This window comes from Vanellus vanellus (assembly GCF_965231255.1).
Source record: "Vanellus vanellus genome assembly, chromosome: 1".
Taxonomy (NCBI): domain Eukaryota; kingdom Metazoa; phylum Chordata; class Aves; order Charadriiformes; family Charadriidae; genus Vanellus; species Vanellus vanellus.
The window spans coordinates 191,645,572-191,668,004 of record NC_138905.1 but is presented as its reverse complement, the minus strand read 5'-3'; the positions used below and the strand labels follow the sequence as shown (position 1 = coordinate 191,668,004).

At 41.4% G+C, this 22,433-nt stretch overlaps 1 protein-coding gene across 1 annotated transcript; it reads right to left on the bottom strand.

Annotated features, from left to right (window-relative positions):
* Positions 1–152: 152 nt before the first annotated feature.
* Positions 153–22,433, bottom strand: LOC309670592 (histone-lysine N-methyltransferase SETDB2-like). The gene is made up of 14 exons (XM_082481592.1): positions 22,317–22,433; positions 21,443–21,502; positions 18,925–19,047; positions 13,712–13,777; positions 12,877–12,979; positions 11,599–12,165; positions 9,933–10,052; positions 8,558–8,727; positions 7,904–8,132; positions 5,853–5,937; positions 4,743–4,851; positions 3,674–4,005; positions 2,421–2,509; positions 153–446 (listed from the first exon to the last, which is right to left on the bottom strand). The coding sequence occupies exons 1-14, from the start codon at positions 22,330–22,332 to the stop codon at positions 329–331; spliced, it is 2,187 nt and encodes a 728-aa protein (XP_082337718.1). The 5' UTR covers positions 22,333–22,433; the 3' UTR covers positions 153–328.

The window sequence follows — 22,433 nt, the reverse complement described above, 5'->3', positions numbered from 1 at the left end:
GCCCGGAGAGGCCGTGGAGTCTCCGACTCTGGAGACATTCAAAACCCACCTGGATGCATTCCTGTGCAACCTGCTGTAGGTGACCCTGCTTAGGCAGGGGGGTTGGACTAGATGATCTCCAGAGGTTTCTTCCAACCCTGACCATTCTGTGATTCTGTAAACTACAAAACTGACATTGAAATGTAAATTTAAAAGATGATCAGGTGAAAGGAATTTTAGTTGAATACAGCTAGCACCACTGACTTAAGTGTATTGTTCGCTGTGTAGTAATCCCTTCCAGCATATAAATCTCCAGGTACTTGATGTGTTGACAGTAGGAAAGCTTTGCCTATAAGGTTTTTTTCCTGCACTTCTGAACTCCACACTGACAGGAAATCTCTGCCTCTGGCATGCTTCCAGCTTCATAACCATAATCCCATGTGAGTTCGGTTCCAGCTTTCACATGCCTAAGAAATAAAACACTTGGTCAATTTGTTTGAATGAAGTGAGACAGTACCGTGCTTACAACTTTTTGCCAACGATTCACATGCAAACCCCAAAATTGTAGCAGGCAGGGAGCATCACACAGGCAACTTGCTGGGAGAGAACCAAGAGATATAAGGCATCTCTGGCATGTACATGCTGCTTTGCATACCAGAACTATGGAGAGTGCAAATACCCACACCTAGGAGAAAAGAATTTATCAAGCAGTGCGATAGGGTCAGAGTCTAAACAACTTGCTCTAACTTTGAGGCAAATTCTGTGAAACAAAAATCACACCAAAGAAAAAGGAAAAAACGCATAAGTGAATAGATCTAAATAAGAACACAGTTTTGTTATTTTTACTATGTACAGTGCATCAGTGAGGTTTGAACAGATCTCTTGATGCATTGATGATGAAGACTATCATCTTTGGTCTGACAAGCTACGTTTTAATGCAATCGCACTATCTATGTGCACAAAGCCTAAGACCCAGAATTAAACACATTCCTCATGAACTAGCTGCTCTGACAGTACACAAAAGAGAAGAAATTTCTAAGGTAGGAAATTCATTACCCCACATGAATGCCAAGTTAAATACCTGAGACTAAGATGCTGAGGGACAACTAAGGGAAAATACAATAAAATATGAGTATTACAAAGAAGAGAATAATTCTCTGATATTTCTCACTAGATACAATAAGGGACATTCAGTGAATTACCAGGCAGCAGGCTGAGAACAAACCAAATGAGGACTTTTCAAAAAGCACATAATTGCAACCTGGGACTTGCTGCCTTAGGATGTTCTGGAGGCCAAAAATACAAGACAAATAAAAAGGTGACTGGGTGAGTTCATGGAAGCTACACAATTAAGCTCGATGATCCAGATGCAGTCTTCAATGTAGAAAAATTCTTAAAGGGTGACTGCCAGAAAGCAAGAGGACCAGCCAGGGGAACATTCCTTCAACAATCTTCTTCCCTAAGTGTCTTCTCCTGACCACTATTACCTCCTACACTGGCTTCAGTCCCCACCACACACTTCTTTACTGAGTACCCAAGCAAGAAAGACTCTAGCTAAAACAAAATCTTTTTTTCTGACATATTTCAAAACATTGTCTTCACAGTTCTTGGAAGCCCTCCTCACAGTGCAATCCACAGCACCTGTGTCAGTGTGGACCAGAGTTGCAAGGCTCCACAGAAGATCAGTGTTTCCTGGAGCTGGTTGGTCTGGAATGAATCCTTTCTTCTCTATTGTTAAGTTCTCAGTCAGTACTCCTGCTGTCACATGTATCAGCTAGCTTAATTCATACAATTAATCTTTTCCCTGCTTCCACCTTCTTGTGTCTCACTAGCACCAGCTCTCTGTACCTCCTCCTTTTCTGTCATCCACTAAGGGAAGATCCACATCTTTTGCTTTCAGAAGAAGTTTTCACCCCTGAGTATCCTAGCGCCACATCACCAGGACATGTTGGGCTACACCAAGTCCTTCTTTCTCTTGGTAGCTGTGAGGAGAAGGCCTGGAGCCAGCCTGTTTTGCCCACAAAGTGCCTCAGTCTTAAAACCCTGCAGGCTCCAACCTTGCCCTATGGGGCTCAGATCTGCTGGCCGTTCCTTGAGAGACAACATTGGGATCACTGATTCTTGGCTTTCAAAATGACCATGCTGAGTTAAACCTACTTTTACACTGAAGAAGAATATCACTGAAATGGGATGCATCAAAATTAAGCTTCCCCACTTTACATTTCAGTGCAAAACTGAAGAAAAACTCATTAGTGATGATAATCAACAGCTATATTTCTTCAGTCTTTAGTGCACAGTAAGAAGTCACCAATAAGAAGGTAATTTTAGGGTTTTGTGATCTAAGCATCTGCCCCCTCTTAGCATAATTATTTCCTAGTAACTAAGCACTGCTTTTTCCCCTAGTGCCTTGAATGAACAGCATTAGACTTCAAAAATTTCACCTGTTTGTGAAGAACGCCACCCATGGGAAACTTCTGTTGTGGGTCTCTACAAACACGCTCTGTGCAAAGAGATTTGGGCAGCAGCTGTGCTGTAAAACAGAATATTTGAATTAGAAACAGTGAAACACCTCATCGTTGGCTGAAGAACCTATTTTGTGTCAGATATCTGTCACTGGTAAAGGTAGTTTCTTCCTTCCCTTCTCCAGCCCACACAGATTCTCTATTACTCAATTCCATTGCCACTTATTTTTGCAGTAACTATGTCTCTTTAAAGTACTTTTTTCCATCATATTATGAAAGTACTTTTGCCTAGGAAAACCAAGGTCTTATATCAAGCTGTACTCCAGAAATCTATGGTGAGAATTCATCTTTGATTCAGGATGCACCACAAATAATCAGCATGGGACAGATGTATCTCGCTGTCAGCCAGGGAAGCAGTGTTAGGGAGCGAGCAGTAGTTTAAATGATTGCATATGTTGGCAAAGAGATACGAGGTGTGAAAGGTCATTCGGGTGCACATAGGAACATGTGTATGGTCATGGATGCAGAAGAAAAGGTTAGTAGTGCAGCTTGCTGAAACCTAACACCATATTCCCTTTGCAATGAAGAAGAGCTTAAACATGTGCAAGGATTTTGCTTTTAAGACACATATTCATGCCAATGAAGAGAAATAAGTTACTTGCAGAGTACTTGCAGATGTGTCTATGAAACACTTGCCTTAGCTGGAGGTACTTGGTAATTCACTACTATTTCTTGGCAAGTCAAAATTGAGAGACTTATTTAGCAGATACATACACAATATGATAGACCACTTTCTGAACTTATGATTGAACAGTAGAGAAATTTCCTACAATATCACAACCCTTATTCTAAATCAGCACAAGCTAGAATTTACAGTGGTTGGGGAACAAAAAGTGAAGCTGGGAGAAGGCTTGTGGTTCAACAAAATGTGCCATTTGCTCTCTGGACCCCCAAAAAAGGCTGTTCAAAAATTCAGGAGAAAGACGTCACTCATTACTGGGGAATATTTCACTCAGGAACCTAGTGGTGCCAAAAACTACAGCTAGTATGGAGGCACTAACAGCTGGTGTGACCCAACCTGCTGTTCTATCACTTCAGAGCGCAGGGAGCACCACATAGCCTGACTTGTCATGCACCTACCACATATATGGTTTATGTGCAAGAGCTTTCTAGTTTATGCAAACACATCATTATTTATTTAAACTAAGAGAACACTCACAACTTTTACTTACGTTAAGAAAACGACCCACATTTCCTTCTTTTGTGGCATCCAGTACATAAATATTTTCTTCATTAGCATTCTTCAGAAGCATCCTGTCACCATCAGCCTCCTCACAAAACATGCCTTGTTTTGACTTCCTGTGATTCTCCTCTTTGCAGTCAGCTTTTAGTGCTACATTTTTGAATGGTGCCACGACACACCTGTCATCCAGCACACCTGAGTTGCCACGATCAACATCCTGCAGAGACAGAGTCTTTCTTTTGCATTCTGCACTGTCCACATCAGCAGACTCAGTCTGTCCCACTTCCATCGGATGTTCTTCCTTCTGCTGCTGAGTGGATTCTGTCAATAGACACACAAGTTGTTTTTCAATGCCAGTTTAAGGCCAAAGCCTTTCCTTTGTTTAGCCCTGAACTCTTATTCACCCACCCTTTGTTCTCCAAAATGTACACGTCTGCCTTGTTATTTACAAGTGTATAACACAACTGTCCTTTTCCATGCCTCTCACCAATCCTCCCACAAATGACTGTTTCCTGCTGCAGTGCCTAAAACACTTGCTCAAGTCTCCTGTGGGTGACCTAGTCTCTCCCTTCTTCTCAAATCCCACTGAGAGAATCACAAACTGTAATTAAGACAGAAACAAGATGCACATGCAAATAGCATCAGTTTAACACTGGTTCTCCAGCCTGAGGTCCTCCCACCCCCGCATTATATCCTGTTCCAGTTTGGTTGACTGGAACATGTATCAGGTGTGACACAGTAACATTTGCAAGACTGACTTTCCCACAATTGCACTGTATCTGAGCAACTGCTGTCAGGACTGTTCAACATGTGGCAGGATCAACTTTGCAGGCAAAAGCTTGCCCTGTACCAGCTAATGCACCGCATTACACAAGCCAGCAAAAATTTCTGTACCACTGCGCTCTGTTAGAGACAGCCTAAGCATTATGTGGGCAACATCATTCTACTCTGAGAACAGGCATGCCCACATCCAAAGATTACTTCCTACATTTTAAGTCCATCACCTGATGGGGCACAAGTATACTAAGAGTGCAGTATTTATAGCTCTGCAAACCTACTTTCTTTTCCTTTCTTTGTTCCACTGGTTAGTTTTGTTTTGCTTGACTGATGCATCTGAGAACTATTATCTTCATCTGAGCTGGCACTGTGCACCAGTGTATCAATTTCCTTTAAACAGAATAAAAGATAATGAAAAGGCTGTGATGTATTGTTGCTGTATGCAACTCTGGGTCAACACAGGATAGCAATTGGCTTTTAGGACTCTATGGTTGAAGTTTTAAACCTACTGTAATGCATAGCTATGGCTGAGTTTCAAAAGTTCATACATTTCTGGCAATGCGACACTTATCCAAATTTCAAATTATCCTTCAGAATAACCTGGAAGGAGCTTCCCACTCAACAAAACATTTAAGTGCGTGCTTAAGTCCCAACAATTTCACCAGAATTTAAACACGTATGTGTAAGTTGCTGAACCAAAGTCCAAACATGCTTTTTACATTGTTTCAATAAAATGAACAGAACTGACAAGATTTCTCCTCTCCCACCACAAAAAGGCAATTAGTTATGGGAGCTCCAGAATGGACAGCACTGCCAAATGTTAGCATGAAAATCCTATGTGCATTTCTTAAGTGCAATGAAACCAATGAAACCTACAGAGTAAGTTTACCCCAGTTTCCCTCTTTTGCATGTTATTTGCAGGCAACACTTCACACCCAGGTCAGATCAAATTTTCTCAACTGTGCCAGCGCATGAGAAAACTGCATCCAACTCTTGAGATTTTCTTCTCTTCTCTCCCTGCTATGTCGTTCTTTGGGAAGACATCACAAAAATATCACAATGGTCCCCTAACCCTGCAGAGAGTTACAACAGGGGGTGGAAGGGGAGAATGATTTCTTAAGACTCAAGGCTGGAGCACAAGCGAAGGGTGGAGAAGGGAAGGCTGTGAGAGTATTTAGTGCTGGTCTCAGGGAACATCTTGAAGGACTGATAATGGAGAAGGGATGGGGTATAGCTTCCAGCATGCCAGCTCAGCTCACAGTGTGACACAATTTCATGAAGAAAGATCATTAGCACTATTTAAAATACAAGATGAAAAGGTCAAATTTAACATATACATAATCAGCACAGTGCAAAATTAATTTATTAAAGCCAGTTATTATTATTATTACCATTTTTAGCTGGTCATTATGAAAAACAGCTATTCTAGTTCCAGGTCTTTTCACGGTTGCAATACTTAAATTCTTCGGATTAACTCTGTACAGAAAGGTCAAAAGGAAATTTTAAAACACAAAAAGACCCAGAAATAACTCTCACAACACACATTTCTCTAACAGTCTCTAGTTCATAAAGAACAGACTACACCAGAACCTGCAGTCTGGCCTCAACCCAAGTTCTGTGACTATTTTGCCTTTAAGAATTGAGGACCTAGGTTAGGTTCTAAACAGTATTTGGAAAAAAAAACATTCATACTTTTTTGAGAGATCAGCATCCTTTCCCAGTTCTCCCGAGAACCACATTCTCTGTTGTTTTACTATTATTATACCAGATCATTTCAAAATAGAGCACCTACAGAGTTTTGCCTTTTTTCTGCTACCACTTTCAACAGTTTTGACAGAGTAGCTTTCAAATAGGAAAATATGTTGCGGGGACAAAGGATAGAGAGGGAGGATAGAGAGGGAGACAGAAGGGGAGACAGTCAATATACAGCGGATACAAAAAATACTCTCCCCACAAAAGAACCTCACTCCTTCACATCAGGAGAAGATTGAAGAAGGATGGGAAGCAATATCCGGCATATGCCTTTACAACATCAAAAACTGCACTCGTTTGGATTATGTTCACTGTGCAGTAGAAAACACCAGTTTCAAAACTAATCTTAATATCTGTACATCTAGTAATAAGTAGCAGCTCTTATTCAAGAAAACTTACAACCTTTATGTGTTTTCTTGTCACAAAACCCATCATGGTATTACTGATAATGACAACAAATGTTACTCTTTAAGGCTTTCTTAAGATTTAAACCCCTTTGTAAATTCAGAAAGTGCAGTAGCCACAAGAACATATGACATTATTACATGATTACATTGTTTGTCCTTATAAAGGCAATTTGTTTGGGTGAATGACACGTCAGGCTTAGCACACTGATGTCCTCTCAGATCAGCTGGATTGTCATTTCTTAAGAGGCAGAATTACAAAGTTTTTTTTGTCTGTCATATTTTTTACACAGCCCATATATGAAACATTTTTATTCTCAGGAAAGGCAATTTATGAGAGTTAAGGTAGAATTACAGTAAATGCTACTTTAAATCTGTGATTCCCTGCAATTTTTAGTGAAAACACTTAGTAAAGTAAAATCCAGTTGATTGTTGGTTGAATTATGTAATTTAGAAAATGAATAATTCATCAGGTTTCCAAGATACTGAAATGCAAATGAGAATACATCGGCAGGTATTTTAAAGAGTTTCCATTTGCAATTTCATGGTTCTTCTCAAAGATCCACAATAATCTTCTACTATGAAATGAGCAAGAATTTGCAATCATTTATGAGCAGTAGAAAGAAAGTGTTTACAAAGCAGTGTGACAGAGCAAGGAACAAAGTTTAAGAAAACAAACTCCCAAGTTCCTTCTAAAAAGACTACAGCATGCTATTGGCAAACCCACATGGTTATTTTGCAGTAATTTTATTTCATGAATCCCAATAGGCTGTGAGATCCTGACAGTGAAATGAAAACAGGACCAGAACTTTTGTATAATTCACTGCAAAAGTGATGTGTTGTCAGGCTCTTAACAGGAAAGGTTTAGACTCGTAGCAGGAAAGGTTACAAAGAACATGAGGTTTAAAGACTGGGAGCAAAGGACAGGAGAGTTAGTGGTTAATTTGTTATCAAAACCTTCAGTGTCACCAACTATCTTTATCTCAAGTATCTTTTATTAATTCTTTCAAATTGGCATAATGATTAATGCCCTGAACAGCTCAAGTACACCCAGAAGATGAACTGGATTTCTGGAAAATACCAAGTGGTACACACAGTAAGTAAAATCAATATAGAGGAAAAACACTGTCCCACTAGAAGAAATAATCAAGAACTAACAAAAAGCTTGGGAAAGAAAAAAACCCCACCCTCAGCTGAGGACATTCAGTTCTACTCTCAGTTTTACAAAGGACTTTTTAGAATAGCAGAATATTTTGTTATGCTTATGTTTGTTTCAGTAAACTTACAGGGTTGATTTATTTTCATTATCCACAGTCTGAGACAAAGATTCCAGCTTCTCAAGAATGTCATTTTTGCCAGCCTGCACTAGTTCAGTCACAGAGTCTGAACAATCAGTGTCAAATTTTCTTTTTTTTGAAAAAAAGCCATGGCCTCTGTCATTCACAGGACTCTTCTCTTTCAGCTTTTGACCAGCATCCTCCAACACTCGAACTTCAGCTCTGCTCATTAATCTGCCTGGAAGAAAAAGAATATTTTTCTTTTAAATTGTTTGTTTGCCAAGATGGGTCACACTCACTACTGCAGCTCAAACTTACATTAAAAAAAAATACAAGAACATTATTTGGGAAAGCAAAATATGAATGCACGTACACTGAAGGAAAACTAGCTCTGGCACAGGATGCACAGGCCTGTGAGGGAAAAATCAATAGTTTGAGATAGGCTTTGCTCCAGAATGCTTTGATTGTTTGCCTGGCACCATTGTATTGCAGAGTTCTTCAAGGTTGTTCTGTCCGTTTGATCATCTTGCAAGTTAAGATTATATTGACTCACTTCTTTTCCAACCCCACATTTCCCTGTTTGAGTCTCAAAATAAAATCCAGGGCACAAGTCACAAGAGAAAGAATTATGCTATACATCTTCCACAGGTCACCTTCTGTTACCTGAGTAAGTACAAACAAATGTCCCCTTGTCGATATCATCTAGGCAGCGGACGCCCCAGCCTTTCTTCTCTGTGTTGAACACTTGCAACCTGACTTGAATGCCATGCTGTACAACTCTGTTTTGACACATCATCTTATCACACCTGCACAACACACTACACTCATAAATTCTGTCAAGAGGAAGCAAAACAAAACACAATATAAAAGAATGCATTACCAAAACAAAGTTGCTATTATCAATTTCCCTCCTGAACATTAATAAGGCAGTTGACTGAAAAAATAAAGACTCTGGCTAAAATTGATTGTGCAGCAGTGCTCTGATGCTCATGACTTTCTTGATTGCCAATTCATGAATTTTAAGAGTCTGTCAGCCAGATTTTGATATAAGTAGACATGAAAAATTAATGCTACCTTTTTATTTTATTGGAGTAAATCACACAGAAGCAGAAATCCCTATGAAGCACCTCATTCTATGCTGGAACAGATTTTAGCAAAGACAACCTGTCTGCCTAGATGGCAGCGTAGCTGTCATGAGTTTTAGAATTTAACAAAATATTTCTAAAAGAATTCACAATTGTGCTTTTTTTGCATTTGTTTCTGGGTTCACTGGCAGCTTTAATTCTGCACACCAACCATAAACTAACATCACACAGTGCAAAGGACTGAAAGGGCCCCCTTAAGCCTGTGGGTTCAGCCCTCAGCTATTGCAGAAAGCTACCTTACACAACTCCTCTCCTAAACACCTGAGGTTACTGGCACCTTCCCCAGGCTACATATTAATCCACGGGAGCTGAATAAGAGAAAGGGTGAACACTTGCAGCACTGGGATGGCTTTGGATACTCTTGGAAGAGTCACACATAACTAAGTCTGGCAACAGCAGCTGGCTGGTATTTCCTTAGGACTCTGGTCCTACAGAGCAAATGGGTGCACAAGATACAGGGCAAAACCCAAGGGTGGCTACTGCTTCCCACTTCTTTGGCTGATATACACTGAGATAGTCTTGTGACAGATCTCCTTCCTTTGTAGTAGGTTTCCTTCCCTTCTCCCTTCCCCCCTTGGCATGCCTAAACGAACCAGCACATGGGCTAGATACTGCTTGAGCTCTTGAACCAGTTAATACTATGTTTGTTACTCTTCACACTCTTCTGGGATCTTGAACTAGGCTATGAAAATTGTAGTATCTGCAGTACAAAAGTGTTTTTTCCCCTCCTATTACTCAAGTCACATCCTGATCTGTCAGTAAAATTGAGACAAAAATGGAAGGTTTCAGTAATCCAGAAACAGCAGTTATTTTAGTCCTGTAGTACTTACAGCTACAGGAGTAAAATAAGATTATACAAACAAAATAACAGTTAATAATTCTGTCTTTCTTACCCACTAGGAACAGGTCCCTCCAGTCTTTTGTAACTGTATCCATGGCATGTTTTACTACTTGGAGACAGAGAAGTTCTACTACAGCCTCTTGCAGTTAGCTGTAGGCATGCACATTTTGACCTAGAAGATAACAGTAAAATATTTCAGAATGTATTTGGGCAGCATAAATCCAACATAAATCTTGATAATTTAAAATGTACTAGACTATGCACACACAGTTTTATATACACCTATATTCTTTGCCCCCTCACTTTTACTCCACAAGGCCATTTCAGGCACCCTACCCTTCTCTTTGTCTCTTGCCTGGTTATGCGTGCTTTTCAATAATCAAGTTCTCTCCACCCCAACCCCATTCTTCCACCAAGCTCTGTAAAAGGCACATGCAAACAGCTCAAGTAGGACAGAAATTTATTATAAACAAGACACTCCCAAATAGTTTGAATGAAGGAATTAAAATCACCTGTTCTGGCACAGCATCTCAGTCTTTTAGGCACTACTTCATTATCTTCCTCCCACCCCAGCCCCCAGGAAGTGAAGAATTTCACACTACGGAGTAGAGAACTCAAGCAATAATGCTGGCCTTTACCATCTTATGTTATGACAACTCCAAAGACGCACAGTGTTTGTGAAAACAGCAACAGACCAAATCCTGAACCCCAAAACCACACATCAAAAGCATCTCAACTGTTAGGGGAGTTCAGTGCAAAGCAGCAGCATGCTATGTGTTTGCTGCTTTCCACTGCTCAGCTGAAACTAAGTAACTTTAATTACTGAAGCATCATTATAGTAGGCTGGGATTTCAAGGTTATGTTGGGTCATGGGCAATTATACTACACACGAGCACATGTGACTGCCCCAGCTATCAATAATACAAAGTGGATTCAACATCAAGTAACACCTACAGGCAGAGACCAGGTCAGAGACAAACACCCTTCAAGAAAGTGGACAAAATTATCACCAAACTTACATATGACAACTGGTGCAAGTTCCCACAGAGTAATAAGTAGCCAGTTACTGGACTTAAAAAAAAAGACAGTAATGAGCAACACCATTTGAACTGCTCAGAACATAAAAGTGTCCTGTGACTGCAGGGTTTCATCATTCTGTTTAGACAAGGGGAAGGATGAGATGTAGAGGTTGTTTCCTCCTCTGCCCTCAAGTAACCTTCTAAGTTCCAAATGATGTGATCTCTCCAAGGCTGTCCCGTCCCATCCCATCTCTAGGATGCTATCCCACAGCAGGAGCTGCAGCAGAAGTTGTCATGTAGGATCCTTCCCTGCCTGCCAGGAAAACAAGCCTTCCTGGCACAAGACTATCCCTTCCCCACTCCTTTCCCAAAGCCAAGAGATCTGCTTGCCAGCTTCACCTGGAGGAGCACTGCCAATTTGGGAAGAAAGGGAAAGGAACACAATAATGCACCATTGATTGCTTCCTTCCCTACAACAGAGGCTGGACGGGTAGGAGCACCTGAGTTCTGGAGAAGATAAAGACACGGTGGTGTCAGTCAACATAAAGCATGGCACAAGACAGCTTGCATAGATATTCCAGCAGTGTTGGTTCTTCGTTATTTGGCACTGTTTGGTACTGCAAGCCTTCGCGCTTACACCACCACCCTACTATTGAGGCACCACGCATCACTTGTCTGGGATTAGATTTTTCTACATACCTATCAATGCAGCCATCTGTGCAGTCACATGAATCAACAAACATGCTGGAGAAATTGTTGAGATAATATCCACGCGGCCATGATGCCCTCCGGTATTTGAAATAAGGTAATCTTGCGCGGTCAAGATCATTACAGAAGGAAATGGGCACAGACTCGGCTCCATTGCTAATATCAAAATCAAACACAAGGGGTTCAGGATTTACGGTGTTTCTGCCCAACAGTACGTATGTGTTGAAAGAGAAGTGATCAACAAATAAGAAATTGCACTCTGTTTCAAACAAATAATTCTGCACATCTTGAAAGCTTCTCAGACTTCGACCACAAGGAGCTTTATAATTCACATCCAGTGATTTCGAAAGGCAGTCTGCTTTTGCATGGCGTCTTTCAAAGTGAAACAGGATTGGTATCTTAAGAGGATTTTCACCCTTGAAGGAGTCTGCTGCTCTGTTGGCAAGACATGCACTAGAGCACTTGTGGTTCTGATACTGCAGGTTTAAAGGTAAATCTTGAATTTTACGAGATGCTTCTTTAATCCCTGAACTTGTTTTTTCCATCTCTTCCTTTTTGCTATTTGGAATAAAAAAAGGAAAAAAAAATAAAAAAGAGCAGCATCTTAGACAACCAGTAAAACACTCAGGTTTTTAGTGGTTCAACTCAGGTTTTTAGGGGTTCAATATTATTAGTACAGGAAAGAAAAAGCCCATTGCTAGAAGGCCAGGAGCTTCACCAAATCACTGCTCGCATTGTGTTACTGTCCTACCATCCTAGGAAGACATATTCAGTGGCATTAAAAAAAACCAAACAAAAAGGCAATAGCTCTTCCCCAGAAGGAACTTACATATTAAAACACAGAAAGGACATTAAAAACAAAGAAGAAAGGAATAATATCTTTACCCCTATTTTCCAAATCAGTACCTGAGGCTAAATACAGAGAGACTAAGTCATGCGTTCGACAATTTGCACAGTTTGTGAAAGCCTGAGAACTCAACATAAAAACTGGTAAGTTCTAACCCTGATAATCCTGGTAATACTCATGGTTCTTTATTCACAACCTACTTCTGCAACATTCTCACATGGCAAATTAGACAAGTCTACTCAAAACCTCAGGTTTTCCTTGTAGGTCAAGTTAAAAATATTTTTGCTCCGAAAACTGGCAGGATTCAAAACTGGGTTTAAAACATTAAATTTAGAAATACAAGGCAGAGATGAAAATCTCTCTCAAATGCACTAAAGGATATGTCAAATAAGGAACAGGAATAAACTATTAAATACACTGACCTGTGAGAAGCATCTACAGACTCTGCAGTGTTGTCATCTGTAAGAAGATGCTGCAATTTGGGCTTGGTTTCCTGTATGCCATCTCCATCAAACACATCACTTACTGAACAAAATTGAACGCAAGCAAAAGCTTCAGCAATCCACATTTCAGTTTATAATTGAACTTACTTTAGTTACTAAAGAGAAAATTGCCAAAATACATTAAGAACAATGCATTGCTATGAACTACAGCTAACAAAGAGCATACTAGCAAATGCCCTACTGCCTGCTTTTTATAACTTATACAAAAGTCATGTGTTTGCATATAGGTATGCAAGTGAGGGACTAGCTGACACACTCTCACTCTTTCTCTCCTGTTCCTCCTCTCCCTCCCTCTCTCTCCTTCCCTCTCCCCAAAGGGGGGAAACTTAGGTGTACATTGACAAACTTGAGGCAGTAACCCATCACAGGCCACCAGGTGATTTGTACATTAAAATCTTCCATGTAGCTTTCAAAGTGCATGGAGACAAAAGGATGCCAGGGTATTACAGCTAGTGGAGCCATGCACAAGATGACTCTGCCTGCAGCCAGCTTGGATTCATCAGGGCTTACTAGGGCTACTCTTCACTTGGTACAAGCCATACACACACACACACAAACCACAGAAGTACAATATCAGGCGAGAGTCCACAGTCCAGTACCCAAGGAAACTACTAACTACATTTTTTCCCTTGCAATGCTAAAAGGCTTGTCAGATCTATTTTATTGATTTCAACAAAGGCAAATAAGCTCCTCGTGAGTAAAACAAGACAAAATAAATCCACATACTAAATAAATATGATTGAGATGCACATACCATTTGTCAAGGTTAAGAGATCACCTAAATTAGCTTCATTCACCAGTGTCCAAGCCTGCCAGTATTCTATACAAAAACCAAACCAAAACAGATATGAAGTGTAATTTAAGTAATGATAATAGGGACAATGATAATAGGGAAAACAAGGTGTAAGTCCTCCAGAGACACTTGTATCCACACTATGCTCATCTAGAGCATTGCAAGACTCATACTATTAAAAACATTTTGCACCATAGTCCTTAATAGACACATCTATGAATTACACTAAAATTACAGCTCATATTAGTAGTTGTGAATCAGCATGCCTTTGGAAAGCTGCTGGAATGTTTGCAAACACACACAAACCAGTAGCCTCTGGTGGCAGTAATATACATAAACACAATTTAGTCTAAGTTTCTCTCTTTACTTTGTCATCAGACTAGTCATCTTATTGCTAAGAAGGGCTGGATCTTGGCAGACCAAATTAATTCTACTCCTAAATTGGTGGAAATGGTGTTCAGATAGTAAGAACACAAAGAAGAGACCAGTTCTGTCTCAACCTCTTACCCCATGCCATAAATATTACAAGGTAGCAGACAAATGTCAGGAAAATCCATGCTAATATCTTAGTTTGAAATCTCTACAGAACAAAGCATACAAAAATTCAAGTTTAACTATGTCACAGATTCATTGTGTCATCTGGGTATTCAACTTCAATTTTGATTTATGCACTGCTGTAGTATTTTGTCATAAAAATCAAGATAAGAGCTCAAGTACACAAAAAATTGTACTACTAATTTAGAGCAAACACTACAATGCAGAGTGTGTTGCTATACCAGTTTAAAAGCATCTTACGCTACTGTACATTTTCTTGCACAAAGAAAGTGGTAAGATCCATAGAATACATTTATATGGGCGACTTAATAATAAAAAAAAAATAATTATGAATTAAATAAACTAGTAAAAGGAAACTTGTGTACTGCTCCAAGCTTATCAAACTTCTGATTTTGATGCAGATAAAGGAAACTTATTTCCATGAAAATCAGGAACAATCTTAAATGTATTGCTGTCACATTTTTCTACTGATGTTTCAAGTTATAATGCTGTCTCCAATACAAAGTAATACATATACGATTGTAATCCCACCCCAAAACCATTTAGTTCACTGAGATCAACTTGAAAGGCTAAACCTTCTGACGATAAACAAAACACAAGGCACTGCAGATATTTCATTATTTCTTAAGAACAAACATTTCAGTTCCATGTGCTCAAGAGCCACACATTGTTTGAAAAAAGTATACAGGCAAAATGCACCTGAAATTATTAGTAGTTTTTAAAAAGCAAGTATATTTTAAATATACCTATACAACAGGTATGAGGCCCTGGGCATGGTAGACCAGCCAAAGGACAATGAGGCTGATGGTCCAAATACATCAGATGAGTTGCCAGGACCAGAAAGGCCTACTCACTGTATTAAGACTACCTTTACAAGGAAGAAAAGGTGGGTTATAGTTGTGGGTGACTCAGCTCTGAGGGGGACAGAGGGTCTGATATGCAGGGCAGCCCCACTTTTAGGGAGTCTGCTGCCTCCCTGGGGCCCAGGTTAGGGACATCACAAAGAGACTTCCTAGCCTGGTACGGCCCTCAGACTACTACCTGCTGCTTCTGTTCCATGTCGGGGGGCGATGAAAGTGCAAATCAGAGTGCGAAGACGACATCAGAGACATCAGAGCCTTGGGAGAGCTGGTATGTGAATCCAGAGCACAGGTTATTTTTTCTTCCCTACTTCCAGTTGGGGGCAATGACATTGAAAGAAACAGACAAGCTCAGTCTGTTAATACGTGGGTCCATGGCTGGTGTCACCACCACAATTTTGGGTTTTTTTGACAATGGAATGGCCTATGCGGCACCAGGCCTGCTGGCAGCAGACGGGGGTTGTCTCACTCAAAGCGGGGAAAAGTGTCTTTGCCCAAGAGTTAGTGGGGCTCATTGACAGAGCTTTAAACTAGACTTGACGGGGGAAGGGGATGTTATCAGGCTTGCCTGTGACAAGCCAAGGGATGATGCACCAAGGAAAGAGGAATGGGGTGCTAGTGAGGGCCTGCAGCCGTTTGCTCCGAGATGTGCTGGCTACACTGCAACACGCTTAAAGTCTTACGCAGATGAGCCAGGAGCTCCTGGGGTAACAGGAGCCAATGGGAAGACAACATTAACACATGGCAAAGGAATGCTGCCTGGAGAGCAGCGCAAAGTAATTACAACTGCTCCAGCCAAGTCAGCCTCAACAAGGATACGGCTGAAGTGCCTCTATGCAAACGCACGTAGCATGGGGAACAAACAGGAGGAGCTAGAGATGTGTGCACGCCTCCAAGGCTACGATCTCATTGGCATCATGGAAACATGGTGGGATGACTCCTACGACTGGAGTGTTGGCATGGAAGGTTACAGGCTCTTCAGGAGAGATAGGCAGGGGAAATGAGGAGGTGGTGTTGCCCTATACATCAACGACTGGCTGGAGTGCATGGAGCTCGGCCTAGGGATGGATAAAGAGCTGACTGAGAGCCTATGGGTCAAGATTAAAGGGCAATCGGGAGCAGGGGACATTACAGTGGCAGTATCCTACAGACCACCTGACCAAGAAGACCGAGCGGATGAGGCCCTCTGTAGACAGACGGGGGCAGCATCACGTTCACAGACGCTGGTCCTCATGGGTGACTTCAACCACCCCGACATCTGTTGGAAAGGTAACACAGCAGGGCATAGGCAATCCAGGAGGTTTTTGGATTGCATTGATGACAACTTCCTTCTCCAAGTGGTTGAGGAGCCACTGAGGAGAGGAGCTATGCTGGACTTTGTCCTTATCAACAAGGAGGGGCTGGTGGGCCCCTCAAACTCAAGGGTAGCCTGGGCTGTAGTGACCATGAAATGGTCAAGTTTGAGATCCTTGAGGCAGTGAGGAAAGTGCACAGCAAGCTGACCACCCTGGACTTTGGGAGAGCTGACTCTGGCCTCTTGAAGAAGCTGCTTGGTATGGTGCCATGGGATGAAGTGCTGGAGGGAAGAAGGGCCCAAGAAAGTTGGTTAATATTCAAGGATCACCTCCTCCAAGCTCAGGAGTGATGCATCCCTACAAAGAGGAAGGCAGGCAGAAAAGCCAGGAGGCTGCAAAACAAAGAGCTCCTGGACATGACCAAAAGGAAAAAGGAGGCCTATAGGGAGTGGAAACACAGGCAGGTAGCCTGGGAGGAATACAGAGAAATCATTTGAGCAGCCAGGGAGCAGGTAAGGCAAGCTAAAGCCCAGATTGAATTAAATCTGGCCAGGGACATTAAGACAAACAAAAAATCCTTCTTTAAGTATGTCAGCGAGAAAAAAAAGACTAAGGAAAATATGGGCCCTCTCCGGAAGGAAACACAAGAACTGGACAGAGGCAGAGACAGTCTTCACTAGCAAAGACTGCAGCCACACTGCCCATGATACAGAAGGCAAAGATGAGGAAGGGGGAAAATGAAGAACCATCCACTGTAGGTGAAGATCAAGTATGAGACCACCTGATGAACCTGAAGGTGCACAAGTCCATGCAATCTGATGAGATACATCCACGGGTCCTGAGGGAACTGGCAGATCAAGTTGCTAAGCCACTATCTATCACATTTGAGAAGTCGTGGCTGTCTGGTGAGGTTCCTGCCGACTGGAAAAGGGGAAACATAACCCCTATTTTCAAAAAGGGAAATAAGGAAGACCTGGGGAACTACAGGCCAGTCAGTCTCACCTCTGTGCCTGGCAAGATCATGGAGCAGATCCTCCTGGAAACTCTGCTAAGGCACACTGAAAACAAGGAGGTGATTGGTGACAGCCAGCATGGCTTCACCAAGGGCAAGTCATGCCTGACAAATTTGGTGGCCTTCTACAAAGGGGTTACAGCGGCAGTGGACAAGGGAAGAGCAACCAATATCATCTACCTGGACTTGTGCAAGGTGTTTGACACTGTCCCCCATAATATCCTGGTCTCTAAATTGGAGAGGCATGGATTTGACAAGTGGACCACTCGGTGGATAAAGAACTGGCTGGACGGTTGCACTCAAAAAGTTGCGATCAACGGCTCAATGTCCAAGTGGAGACCAGTGATGAGTGGCGTTCCTCAGGGATCGGTACTGGGACCCGTGCTGTTCAATATTTTTGTCAGAGACATGGACAGTGGGATCGAGTGCACCCTCGGCAAGTTTGCCGATGATACCAAGCTCTTTGGCGAGGTAGACATGCTGGAGGGGAGGGATGCCATCCAGAGGGACCCGGATAGGCTGGAGAGGTGGGCCCATGTCAACCTCATGAAGTTCAACAAGGCCAAGTGCAAGGTCCTACATCTGGGTCAGGGCAATCCCAAGCACAAATACAGGCTTGGCAGGGAATGGCTAGAGAGTAGCCCTAAATAGGAGTACCTGGGCGTGCTGATTGACGAGAATCTCAACATGAGCCAGCAACATGTGATCACTGCCCAGAACACCAACTGTATCCTGGGCTGCATCAGAAGTGTGGCCAGCAGGTCAAAGGTGATTCTGCCCCTCTACTCCACTCTCGTGAGACCCCACTTGGAGTACTGCATCCAGCTCTGGAGTCCCCAACGTAAGGATACGGACCTGTTGGAGCGGGTCCAGAGGAGGGACACAAAGATGATCAGAGGGCTGGAGCACCTGTCCTATGAGGACAGGCTGAGAGAGTTTGGGTTGTTCAGCCTGGAGAAGAGAACGCTCTGGGAAGACCTTACTGCGGTCTTCCAGTACCTAAGGGGGGCCTACAGGAGAGCTGGGGAAGGACTTTTTACAAGCACATGCAGTGATACAACAAGGGGGATGGCTTTAAACTGGAAGAGGGCAGGTTTAGATTAAATATTAGGAAGAAATTTTTCACTTTAAGGGTGGCGAGGCACTGGAACAGGTTGCCCAGATAAGTTGTTGAGGTCCCATTCCTGGAGGTGTTCAAGGCCAGGCTGGATGGGGCTTTGAGCAACCTAGTCTAGTGGGAGGTGTCCCTGTCTATGGCAGGGGGGTTGGAACTCAGTGATCTTCAAAGTCCCTTCCAACCTAAACCATTCTATGAAAAGTGCTTAAAAACGCCTACTACTAAGTAATTTTAAATTCAGAGAGATCTGAATTGTGACAGATAGCACATAGCCCTACACAAAGCAGGCCACAGCTCCACTGCAGTCCAGCTTAACCTTTACATAGATTTCAAACCTTGGTTTGTGGCAGTTCCATTCTTGATCTTTTGCTTCAGCAACAGCAGCAGATTTTGCACCTGCTCAAATATGACATCCACTCTTCTACCTCCCAACTGTGTCCAAAATGTCTTCAAATCACCTGAAATGTAAATTTCCATTTACAAATCTGTACAGTTCCCAAGAAGTCTAAAAACACAAGTAGCTCCTAGTGGACTTTTCAAAGACTCCCACTCATTTGATTGGGAGGCACTTCCAAAAAACTAGTCAGGACAGCTGTGTTCTTTTGAAGGCTTAAACCTTCAGAAGTCTATTCCTAAACCTAATCATGAAAGTGAAACAGAAGCCAAGTGATGAACTGGAGTGTCTTCTGATGGTCTGTGATGTTCCTTCAAGTAACTTCACGCATGTCTACAAAAGGTGTTGTGGAAGCCTTTCTCCAAACACCAGCAAATTAGTCCCACTATAAATTAATCATCACTGAAACTCATAGAAGTGACACAGTAGAATATTTTCAACTGAATGAACTAAACATATTATTAAACAAAAGACATTTGGAAATTTTTTTATAGCTATAACCTCCCTTAGCTACACAAGGTGACTATCCTGTCCCATCAATATTTTGAGTATGTTTTCTAGGGAAAATGTTCAAGATATTTTCAGATAAAAGCAGTTTGATAAATTCTGTTCACCAAGTGTTATCAGTTGTAATAATTAATACACCCCTTATATAATGTCTCCTTCCTCCACTAGAAATATTTATAAAGAACATTTTGTTTAAATAAATGTTTTTTAAGCTACTGGCTCTGAACTTCTCTTCCAAGTCTATGTACCTTTGAAATACTAAGACTATTAATGAAAGCTCTTGTTAAAACATTAGCAGTGCATCCTTTACAAGGACTCTGAAAAGGGAATATAGTTCTGTGTGTCAAAAGACAATGCCAGAAAAGAGAACAGGCTCTCTCTCGTGGCTAACATTTCTCTTCTTCAATGATCAAGCACAAAAGAATAAGTAAATCTGCTTTCCTATTCCATTTCTAGAGGTAGAGTCCACTGTCATCATACTAGGTGTACATTCCACTTTCAGACAGCAAATCTTGGTTGGCAAATGTGCTAGGGTGACACCTCCCCAGTGGTTATGAAACACTGCATTCTTGTAAGGCTAGTAAAAAGTATTTCCTTAATTTTTGACTTAGCAGAAAATGACTTCTGTTGCCCAAGACACCAGAAGCTAAGTAATGCTATGGCAGTACAGAGGCTATGATTGCTCTCAAAAGCATCATGACAGCAGTGAAGAAAGTAACAATCTTTTGTCACCACAACCCCAGCTACTTATGTCACCAGCAGCTAAGAGCCTGATATTTATCTTGTAAAACTTTATTTTGTAAAACAACTGATTTGGCACTAACTCTCAACATCATTTCATGGGCCTTTTATATTCACAGAACTTTAAAAAAAAAAAAAAAAAAAGTAAAGTGAAAAGATAAAGGTCCCATAGGTCCCATTACAAAAAATGCCCAGAACACTTTCTGGAAATCTACGCTACTGCTCCAAGAGACTTCATCTGCCCTGTGCCATTCTCGTCCTCCTTTTGATGTGCATGACAGTAATCACAAATTTAAAATACTGAGAAATAAGTATATTTAATATCTGTGTTTAAAAATACACATTCAGAAATTCTAGTAAGAAGTTCCACCACTGCAGATTTAAAATTGCTGTCCTTATTTCTTATCTGTTTTCAGGTATTTCAATACATTTGCTAAGTCTGGATAGCACTGGTGGATAGATTACTTCAGACGATGGGTGACTGAACACAGTTTTTCATTTCTGGATTATCAGTGATAATCTTGTGTAGGCCAAAAGAAAATAAACCATACCCTACTACGTCTAGTGCTCAAACCACTCACTCACCTTGGAAATGTTTCCCCAACTCCCATGCTGGATTGCCCCAAAACTCTAACAGCAAAAACTTGGTTTTGCATGGTGAAGAAAAGATTGCATATGAAGTGCATAGTATCATTTTCATTTTAAAAAAGACAGATGTTCACATCACTAATCTCCCCTCCAGTGTTAATGCTGCTGTTGTCAACCCCAGCCAGGAGGACAGGGAACGAACAAACACAGGATGCATCTACCTTGCCAGCATTCAAAATGATCTCACCAGATGATGACTCAGGGTGTGGACTGGCGTCTGGTGGCAATAGTTCTAAACCTGGCTGAGGACATTACCTCTGCAGGTATTTTCTTTTCCCTCTATAGAATCCCTGTCGCCATATATCTCTTTTTTCAGCATTGCGTAGGGGAATGATGCTAGAACAAGAAACAATCAGCCAAGGCCTGAGCTACTTATGCCAGCTACCAGAAAAAATACTTGGGTGCACATTTCCTGTATAGGACCTGTAGCGCTGCTGACTAACATCTTACACATACTCCATAGAAGGCAAAACTATTGTCTTCTGGTTATCATTCTCACACCGGAAGTGGTGCTAAAGATATACTACCTTCCCCTTTCCCTCCATAAATCCAAAGTATATTACCTTCCATCCTTTCCTCCCTGGAACTGGTAAGGTTCTCCACTTCAAAGCAGTCACACAGCGCTGCAAGAGGTGTGGAATGGACAAGTACGTAAGTGATCAGGTGAGAAATTAAAATGGTTGTAGCTACTTAGTTTTTTAAAATTTATACAAGTAAATACTACAGCGGGTATCAGTGGGAGCACTGTCTGAGAAAGCATTGTAGTGCAATAGTTATCCCACTTTCAAACAGTTATCCCACATCTTGTCAAGACCTAGCTGACGAACATGCAAACAAAACAAGCTGTGTGAGGAAATTTTTTTTACATAGGTCACTTATTATCTTTCAAGTGTGAAGCTGTCATGAGATGACCGATACTTTCCAGCATATTCAGTTGAGCCTATGTAATTCTCAACTTCCTATTAGCTCCTATTTTTATATATTTTTTTTTTAATTAATGCTGTCAGTACAGTACAGCAGTACTGCAACAAAACTATTTTATTTAGGAAAAAAATGAAGGCTTTTTAGGTAAAAACATTACTGTTTCTCAACACATGCAAAAACAAAGCGATGTACCTCCACTGTAACAACACTAAGGAGAAATAAGGCAGCGTTCTTCGACTACATTGAAGATACTAAATTCCTGACTATCACCACTAACAACACAGAAAACATAAAAGATACCTTACCTATATATAAGTTAGCTACTTAATCTTTTCTATGCTACAACTGAAAAAAAAATTTCCATTCATTCTGGCACAGAAATTTCATTTGGTTGACTGGAAAAAGAGGTTAAGTGAAGACTGTTGATTCCTAAAAAAGTTTCTCACAAGGTCTGCCTAATGACTGCTCAAAACATGGTTTTGGGTTTGTTTTTTTGTTTGTTTTAAGGCTTACTTTTTTTCTCTTCCATCTTCTAGGGCGGCTGCACAGAAGGCTGTTACACTCTTTGGGGGTATCGCCAGTGCCGAGCACAGCACAGGTAGGAGACTGGTGGGTTGATCTTGCTGTCCC